Consider the following 10,313-nt stretch of genomic DNA (forward strand, 5'->3'; position numbering starts at 1 on the left):
ATATTTTCCCGTACCACACCGGTATATCGTAATAAAATTAATTTGGAGTAAATGCCATTTTATTGTATACATATTGTACAAAGATTTCATTTTTGGACGCAGATTTTTTGAGTGAATGGATTGCCGGATAAAAGGGGGGCAAAAATTGACCATTTTTGCGTTGTCCCTTAACGCAAAAATCTTGTTTTTTCAATTTTTCACGAAAACAATGCACGATATCTGTGAAATATTTTCAGAAGCTATTAGTACTCATCAATACCTTTCTAAAAATGTGCTATTTGTACATAACAAACTTTGAAATCGTTCTTTCACAGGGGGGCACTGAAGTGTTGTCCCCTAACGCTTTCCGTGACAGTACGGTAATTCCTTCTGCAGAGATACTTTGGGAGCCTACAGAACAGGATATAGATATAAATGATATAAGCAACCTATTTCAGAAATAGCGCAGCCATGCAGTGGTATGAGTGTCCTAAGGGGTGGAAAGAGAGAGGGGGGGGTTATGCCATTAAGGGGAAGGTCTACCTTATAATATCGCAAAATAATCGAGTTTTTATTACATCTATCAATGGATAAAATATCTAAGGATAAATCAACAATTTCAGAACAGGGTTCGAAGATATGGAATGGCACGCAATATACCAAACAAGTATGAGAGCACATGGAAAAAATTGGTCATAGGCAATAACACTCACTTGTCCTCCTTCAATATTTTTTCAAATTGACGGGATAACACTGTTCAACACACGATCGGGGAGCAGAACAAAAAAAAATGGCGAAAGTTTTGAGACCCAGGAAACCCCTGGTGAAGAAATTTTTGAAAAAAATTATAACCGGGCTTCACAGTTTAAAACCAAAGTTTGTATGGAGACCTAGGGGTGTTCAAGAGGCAAGATAAAGGGCGAACACGAAATTGTTGCGACACATTCAACAGGGCATAACTTTTTTACCATTGGGTAAAAATCAATCAAATTTTGCACACTTTCTCATTGATGTGCATTGTTTACATGCTGTCAAACTCGAAGTCGTGTTTTTCGATTCAACGAAAATGGAGGTGAACCAACACGAGTCGAGGGAACAAATTCTTTCCAAACACCTGGAATTTCCTAACCTGTCGCATCGGCAGTTGGGAAAAATGTTGAACATTCACCATTCAACCGTCTCCAGAGTGTTGAAGCGGTTCCAGGAGCGGTTGACGTTGGACCACGGCAAAGGAGCTGGAAGAAAACCGGGACCGGAGAACAAAAAGACGGAGGGAAAGGTGAAGCGGATGATTAAAGCAAATCCCAACGTCTCAAGCCGTGATGTGGCTAAAAAGATCGGCATGTCGCAGAGCTACGCCCAGAATGCAAAGAGAGCGCTGGACTATATACATACAAGGTACAGAACTGCCCAAACCGCGATGAGCGGCAACAATCGACGGCTAAAACTCGGGCACGGAAGCTTTACGAGAAGATGCTGACAAAATATGGCTGCTGTGTGATGGACGACGAAACGTATATAAAAGCCGATTTTAAGCAAATTCCGGGGTTGGAATTTTTCACTGGCAAAAGCAAGTTCTATGTGGACGACAAATTTAAGAAGAAGAAAATGTCGAAGTTCGCCTCCAAATATCTCATTTGGCAGGCCATCTGCTCTTGCGGACTGAGGAGTGAGCCTTTCGTGACAAAGGGCACAGTAAATGGCGAGATCTACAAATCTGAGTACCTCGAGAAGCGCCTTTTGCCATTCTTGCCGCAGCACGACGAAACTCCGCTATTTTGGCCAGATTTGGTATCATGCCACTATTCTAAAATTGTCCTGGAGTGGTATGAGGCCAATTCTGTCCATTTTGTTCCAAAGGACATGAATCTGCCAAACTGTCCGAAGCTGCGCCCGGTGGAGCAGTACTGGGCAATGATGAAGCGGGAACTTCGGAAGAGCAAGAAGACAGTCAAAGACGAGAAGGACATGTTAAGAAAATGGAAAAAAACTGGGAAACTGGCACCGGATGACGGATGACTTTGATGGAGGGCATCAAGCGAAAATGCGTTCAATTTTATACTCAAGGCTCAATCGATTAACTTTTCTTTTGATTTTTGAAGTAAATATATGTATAAAACTACCCCAAAATTTTGGTTTGATTTTAAACATTATAAGAAAATTGGCATGACATTTTCGGTGTCGCAATAATTTCGTGTTCGCCCTTTATCAATAAAAATGGTCATCTTAAATTTTCGCATAAAGTCTTACATAAAATGCTTATTACATCGAAAAAGTAATCTATGCAAGTTTTTAGCGCAATCGGCCATCATTAAGGGGGTGCGGAGTTTGAATATAATATAAGAAAAAATCCAAAGGGGGAGTACATGAAATGTAGAAAATCGAAAAACAATTTTGTCGAAATATGTTTAAAAATAGCATGAAACAGCAGAATCTAGTCTCAAAACAAACGAAAACCACTGAAAACAAATTATAAATTTTTTTTTAGATCCAAGGACTTGGAAATTTTTGAAAAAATGATTCGAAATTCGAAAATTTTACTGTAATGCCCTACGATTGAAAAATAATTTCCCATCGAACTAGGCTTGGTAGCAGCGCAAATAAAAAGATGGCAGAGATTTGGGGTTCCAACTAAATCACCATGAAGGAATTTTTGAAAAAAATGGAACGGGACTTCACAGTTTATAATTATTTACCACTTGGAACAAACCATGGTTTGTCTTTTCGAAATTGATTTTCTTCTACATGAACCAAACATCGTAGTTTAACACAGCTTTTTAATGTTTTGATAGCACGTTAAAGTAAAAATTTCATCGAGGATACGCATTTCTCAGGATTCGCAAATAAAAGATATAATTTCACGAAATTTTCCAGTTTTCTATTCATTCAGTGACAAGCTGAGCGATAAGACCGCAATTGTGTGCAGATTTTTAACAATTTTTTTATACTAATATATATCTAAATTTTCCAAAAGCTGAGTCTTTCCCTTCTTTTTGAAAAATCGCGTAAGACGGCTGCATTTTGATTAATTTCCGCAATCATAACTATTAAGTGTCTTCTTGCAGATCTATGAGTAGAAACGGTTGAACAAACGCCAGAGGTTGAACTGGAAGGGCGATATTGTATTTCGAAATCTTTACTTCAACCGTATTACTGGTTTTTCGCGACATTATATAAAATATGTAAATATCATAACTGCTTGACTGAGTATAATCGTAGGACAGTCTTACCTTTGCTGAGTTGCATCAGTGTCACATTTGTTTATTTTTAACGCAACGAGAAAATAAACATTGAACCACCCTAATGACATTTTTGATCTGCCCTAATCAACAGTCAATTTGATTTTCAAGATTTTATAATGTCAAAAAACAAAGTCAGCGCATTAAAATTGCTTCAAAAAACTTATTTGGTCAACAAAATAAAAAATTGTTGAGTCACCCTAATAAACAGTTAATTTTATTTAATATATTTTCCGATATCAATAATGTATTCAACTTACCAAAACTACTTGAAACCACCTTTTTCGAATCATTAGAAAGTGGCGATTGTGGACTACAATTTCTTCTATACCGGGCCACACTGTGGTATGCGGTGTGGCCTGTTCTCAATCCATATTAATTTGCTTTCCAGATATCATTTGTCAAATACACATGAAGATGAAACTAGAAATACATCTAGTTTGGCATTTCAAATCTTTGTTTTGAGTTATTTACGTGTTTAGAGGTAATATACTTCGCTTTGTTTGAGCTTCAACAAACACTTCGGTCGCGTTAGGGGACAACACTTCATATGTGACCTTTTGTGTTCATTTTGGTGTTGTCCCCTAACGCAGCGTTTACAACGGTCGTGAAAAAAATTTCATGGAAGCACGAAAATCTAAGTATACAGTATTGTTCTGTGACTATCGATGATCAAATTACTAGAACAAATGGATGCTCTAAAGTTTGAGATAGAGCAGGTTTTTTTGATAAATACAAGTGTAGGTTGGAAAATCAATATATTTTGCTCTGTTGTCCCCTAACGCGACATTTTCACCTCTCAGAATGAAATGACAACCTGAAAAATATCGAACCCATAACATTAACGTTGTGTTAGGACTTTTAAAGTATTCAATTTAGTGTTTTGAGCGTACATCGTAGGATTTTTCAAACGACAAGCTGTTAACAGTTGCATAATGCGTGCAAACGTTGTCCCCTAACGCTGGAATGTGTCTATTTCTAATTTCTGTTCCTATAGTCATAACTGCAAACAGTCTACTTCAAATAACTCATATTTAGTCTTCAACCAAAAAAACCGTGCTGTATCCTAAATTATGATCAAAGTTCCTTGAAAATTCAGACTGATTTCGAAGGAACGTCTCATAAATCAAATACTGTGCAACAGTTACTGGAAAATGACTCTCATGAAATGCAACTTCTCAGTCGATGCACCATACCAAGGAGTCAGGCAAATTTGCCACCGGATTAACTGACTGAGATCATCATCCAAGGAGGCACAAATTAATCACATTCCACACTAAAATGACAGCGAAATCTAATCCGCTTCTGCAGTGCCATTCCCCGCCGAGAATGTTGTCCCAAAAAAAACATGAAATCACTCAAATTCATATACACTCAATCCCGACCGAAAACGACCAAAACCTATAAAGATGCGCAAATGCGATGAATTTACAGCCCGGAGTCCATAATAATAAAACTGACATCTTTAGCAATTTATCTTGTTTATGGTGGCATTTCAAACGCTTTTTGTTTTTTGCTACCGGCAAACTACGTCTCATCTCGTCAGATGCAATCTGCACTATTCGGAAACCATAAAATAAATTGCTAATACTGTGAGGAATTGCACTTGTCACCTTTTTTAACCAATTCCATGTGTGTGAAGCTCTCACAAAAAAGAGACGTTTAAAATAAATGAGGGGACGAACGCGTCTGCAAATTGTTTTTTTTTTGTTTTTGCTCCTTCCTCTCTTCATCGGTGTCACTCGACTCAACTCATAACATTTCAAATGGCCCCTCATTCAAACGGTTTTTTTGCGGTGCGTGTAAAATACACTTTATGCTTTTGTCCTTTAGTTTTTTTTTAACGGGAAATTCCCTTTCAGTCACTGATTATTAGCTCAAGTCCCTGCATTTTACACGCACCGATCGCAGATGAAAATGCACACAGTTTCGCGAGGGGAAAGAGCTCCGTTGCTCATTTCGCTGCACGGGCGGGCGGTGTGCGAGAGAGTGACATGCTGGATGATGGGCGCAGTAGGCTGCTCCACTTGACGCATGCAGTGTTGTGATGCAAGTAGGTACTACAATTCGATAGGTGCCAGTCTGGATGAAGGCGTTTGTTATTTGCAGAAGAGGGCGAAAAATGACACTGTCAAAGTCTTTTTGTCTGGCTGATTGGAATAGACTGACATAGATAATCGATTTTAAGTACTAAAGCTATGGCGAATTATAATTTTTTCTGCATATTTGATAGAAAATTTTTCTGGGAAGACAAATTTAAGTTTAGAAATTCAAGTCTTTATCAAACCCGTGAAACTGCCGGAAATTTTCCCACAAAACAGAAACGTAGTGTTTTAGCTATCAGCTTGTTCTTGTTCCAAGATTTGCGTACGATGTTTATAACTAACCCGTTGCAAACCTAAACAATTTCCACAAACATATGCTCCTCTGCGAGAAAGTCATTCCGTTAACGTACGTATAGTGACAATAGGAGAAATGACAATAGCACTGAATGCAAATTGTTCCTCAGAACTTGGCTGGAGCACGAGGAAACTAAGCGACTAACGAGTGTGAAGTTGCCTCCGGGAGCGAATATTCGCAACTTTCGTCGGCTGAAGGAAGTTCTACCCCGGTCCGAACGGTGAGGAAGGATGGAAAGGGGATGGGATCAGGAGGATAGGCGAAAACTGTGTGCAAAAGTAAATCAAATTAAATTATTGCCGGAATGAGTCCTCGGCTTCTTCGTTCACTTTTACTGCGTATAGTAGAGCTAGCGAACTTGTGTCGTCGTCGTTGTTGCTCAGCCGGTTCTAATCCAATGTAGTAATTGGAAACGGGTTTTCGGAATAGGATGGCAGGGGAGGAGGGAAGGAGTTTCCACAGACTTGCATATTCATAAAGTAAACCGGAAGCGTTAATCAGGAAATTCGTTTCTCGAAAGTTTACTGGAACGGACAAAGTTAACCAAGCGAGCCGTTTTGTGCTAGCGTTTCGAGCAAAACGGAACTGTGGCTGGGAATGACCAAGAGACAGACCCGAAAGCGCCTGATTGTGGCTGTCAGTGGTTGTCTAATTGGCACAACGATCGAGCTGAGACACAGGCTGGTGGAATGGTTTGGGGTGACAATTTTACGGTTTGTGCTGTGTGTCGATTGTGGGATGATATTTATTGAATCGCGAAACTGATGGGATTTAAAGCTAATCAAAGGATAAAAAGACAAATGGACAAATGCCAAAAGGACGAAAGGGATACACGGATGGAAGGAACAAACTGTTGAAAGAGCAAATGGATGAAAAAGGTCAATCGTACCGATGGAACAAAGTGATGAAAGAGACAATCGGACGAAAGGGGGACAATTCGACGAAAGGGGGACAATTCGACGAAAGGGGGACAATTCGACGAAAGGGGACAATCGGACGAAAGGGGACAATCGGACGAAAGGGGATAATCGGACGAAAGGGGACAATCGGACAAAAGGGGACAGTCGGGCGAAAGGGGACAAATGGACGAAAGGGAACAAAGGGACGGAAGGGACAAAAGGACGAAAGGGCAAATGGACAAAAGAAAGAATTTGACGAAAGGGAGAATTGAACGAAAGGGAGAATTGGACGAAAGGGAGAATTGGACGAAAGAGAGAATTGGACGAAAGAAAGAATTGGACGAAAGAGAGAATTGGACGAAAGAGAGAATTGGACGATGGAGAAAATTGGACGAAAAAGAGAATTGGACGAAAGAAAGAATTGAACGAAAGAGAGAATTGGACGAAAGAGAGAATTGGACGAAAGAGAGAATTGGACGAAAGAGAGAATTGGGCGAAAGAGAGAATTGGATGAAAGAGAGAATTGGACGAAAGAGATAATTGGACGAAAGATTGAATTGGTCGAACGAGTGAATTTGACGAAAGAGATATTTTGACGAAAGAGTGAATTGGACGAAAGAGAAAATTTGACGAAAGAGAGAATTGGACGAAAGAGAGAATTGGACGAAAGAGAGAATTGGACGAAAAAGACAATTGGACGAAAGATTGAATTGGACGAAAGAGATAATTTGACCAAAGAGATAACTGGACGAAAGAGAGAATTGGACGAAAGAGAGAATTGGACGAAAGAGAGAATTGGACGAAGGAGAGAATTGGACGAAAGAGAGAATTGGACGAAAGAGAGAATTGGACGAAAGAGAGAATTGGACGAAAGAGAGAATTGGACGAAAGAGAGAATTGGACGAAAGAGTGAATTTGACGAAAGAGATATTTTGACGAAAGAGTGAATTGGACGAAAGAGAAAATTGGACGAAAGAGAGAATTGGACGAAAGAGAGAATTGAACGAAAGAGAGAGTTGGACGAAAAGAGAATTGGACGAAAGAGAGAATTGGACGAAAGAGAGAATTATACGAAAGAGAGAATTGGACGAAAGAGAGAATTGGACGAAGGAGAGAATTGGACGAAAGAGAGAATTGGACGAAAGAGAGAATTGGACGAAAGAGAGAATTGGACGAAAGAGAGAATTGGACGAAAGAGAGAATTGGACGAAAGAGTGAATTTGACGAAAGAGATATTTTGACGAAAGAGTGAATTGGACGAAAGAGAAAATTGGACGAAAGAGAGAATTGGACGAAAGAGAGAATTGAACGAAAGAGAGAATTGAACGAAAGAGAGAGTTGGACGAAAAGAGAATTGGACGAAAGAGAGAATTGGACGAAAGAGAGAATTATACGAAAGAGAGAATTGGACGAAAGAGAGAATTGGACGAAAGAGAGAATTTGACGAAAGAGAGAATTGGACGAAAGAGAGAATTTGACGAAAGAGAGAATTGGACGAAAGAGAGAACTGGACGGAAGAGAGAACTGGACGAAAGAGAGAACTGGACGAAAGAAAGAACTGGACGAAAGAGAGAACTGGTCGAAAGAGAGAATTGGACGAATGAGAGAACTAGACGAAAGAGAGACCTGGATGAAAGAGAGAACTGGACGAAAGAGAGAACTGGACGAAAAAGACAATTGGTCGAAAGAGTGAATTTGACGAAAGAGATATTTTGACGAAAGAGTGAATTGGACGGAAGAGAAAATTGGACGAAAGAGAGAATTGGACGAAACAGAGAATTGAACGAAAGAGAGAGTTGGACGAAAGAGAGAATTGGACGAAAGAGAGAATTGGACGAAAGAGAGAATTGGACGAAAGAGAGAATTGGACTAAAGAGAGAATTGGACGAAAGAGAGAATTGGACGAAAGAGAGAATTGGACGAAAGAGAGAATTGGACGAAAGAGAGAATTGGACGAAAGAGAGAATTGGACGAAAGAGAGAATTGGACGAAAAAGAGAATTGGACGAAAGAGAGAATTGGACGAAAGAGAGAATTGGACGAAAGAGAGAATTGGACGAAAGAGAGAATTGGACGAAAGAGAGAATTGGACGAAAGAGAGAACTGGACGAAAGAGAGAATTGGACGAAAGAGAGAATTGGACGAAAGAGAGAATTGGACGAAAGAGAGAATTGGACGAAAGAGAGAATTGGACGAAAGAGAGAATTGGACGAAAGAGAGAATTGGACGAAAGAGAGAATTGGACGAAAGAGAGAATTGGACGAAAGAGAGAATTGGACGAAAGAGAGAATTGGACGAAAGAGAGAATTGGACGAAAGAGAGAACTGGAGGAAAGAGATAACTGTACGAAAGAAAAAACTGCACGAAAGAGAGAACTGCACGAAAGAGAGAACTGGTCGAAAGAGAATTGGACGAAAGAGAGAACTGGACGAAAGAGAGAACTGGACGAAAGAGAGAATTGGATAAAAGAGAGAACTGGACAAAAGAGAGAACTGGACGAAAGAGAGAACTGGACGAAAGAGAGAACTGGCCGAAAGAGAGAACTGGACGAAAGAGAGAACTGGACGAAAGAGAGACCTGGACGAAAGAGAGAACTGGACGAAAGAGAGAACTGGACGAAAGAGAGAACTGGATAAAAGAGAGAACTGGACAAAAGAGAGAACTGGACGAAAGAGAGAGCTGGACGAAAGAGAGAACTGGACGAAAGAGAGAACTGGACGAAAGAGAGAACTGGACGAAATAGAGAACTGGACGAAAGAGAGAACTGGACAAAAGAGAGAACTGGACGAAAGAGAGAACTGGTCGAAAGAGAGAACTGGACGAAAGAGAGAACTGGACGAAAAAGAGAACTGGACGAAAGAGAGAATTGGACGAAAGAGAGAACTGGACGAAAGAGAGAACTGGACGAAAGAGAGAATTGGACGAAAGAGAGCATTGGACGAAAGAAAGAACTGGACGAAAAAGAGAACTGGACGAAAGAGAGAACTGGACGAAAGAGAGAACTGGACGAAAGAGAGAACTGGACGAAAGAGAGAACTGGACGAAAGAGAGAACTGGACGAAAGAGAGAACTGGACGAAAGAGAGAACTGGACGAAAGAGAGAACTGGACGAAAGAGAGAACTGGACGAAAGAGAGAACTGGACGAAAGAGAGAACTGGACGAAAGAGAGAACTGGACGAAAGAGAGAACTGGACGAAAGAGAGAACTGGACGAAAGAGAGAACTGGACGAAAGAGAGAACTGGACGAAAGAGAGAACTGGACGAAAGAGAGAACTGGACGAAAGAGAGAACTGGACGAAAGAGAGAACTGGACGAAAGAGAGAACTGGACGAAAGAGAGAACTGGACGAAAGAGAGAACTGGACGAAAGAGAGAACTGGACGAAAGAGAGAACTGGACGAAAGAGAGAACTGGACGAAAGAGAGAACTGGACGAAAGAGAGAACTAGACGAAAGAGAGAACTAGACGAAAGAGAGAACTGGACGAAAGAGAGAACTGGACGAAAGAGAGAACTGGACGAAAGAGAGAACTGGACGAAAGAGAGAACTGGACGAAAGAGAGAACTGGACGAAAGAGAGAACTGGACGAAAGAGAGAACTGGACGAAAGAGAGAACTGGACGAAAGAGAGAACTGGACGAAAGAGAGAACTGGATGAAAGAGAGAACTGGACGAAGGAGAGAACTGGACAAAGGACAAAGGACAAAGGGCAAAGGGCAAAGGGCAAAGGGCAAAGGGCAAAGGGCAAAGGGCAAAGGGCAAAGGGCAAAGGGCAAAGGGCAAAGGGCAAAGGGCAAAG

At 40.6% G+C, this 10,313-nt stretch overlaps 1 protein-coding gene across 1 annotated transcript; it reads left to right on the forward strand.

The window, feature by feature from the left end:
* Positions 1-5,637: 5,637 nt before the first annotated feature.
* On the forward strand, positions 5,638-9,981 carry LOC131686790 (trichohyalin-like). Its single transcript, XM_058970784.1, has 4 exons — positions 5,638-5,669; positions 5,728-5,838; positions 7,528-7,731; positions 9,003-9,981. The coding sequence occupies exons 1-4, from the start codon at positions 5,638-5,640 to the stop codon at positions 9,979-9,981; spliced, it is 1,326 nt and encodes a 441-aa protein (XP_058826767.1).
* Positions 9,982-10,313: the final 332 nt, after the last annotated feature.

The sequence above is a fragment of the Topomyia yanbarensis genome, chromosome 3, assembly GCF_030247195.1.
Source record: "Topomyia yanbarensis strain Yona2022 chromosome 3, ASM3024719v1, whole genome shotgun sequence".
NCBI classification, from domain to species: domain Eukaryota; kingdom Metazoa; phylum Arthropoda; class Insecta; order Diptera; family Culicidae; genus Topomyia; species Topomyia yanbarensis.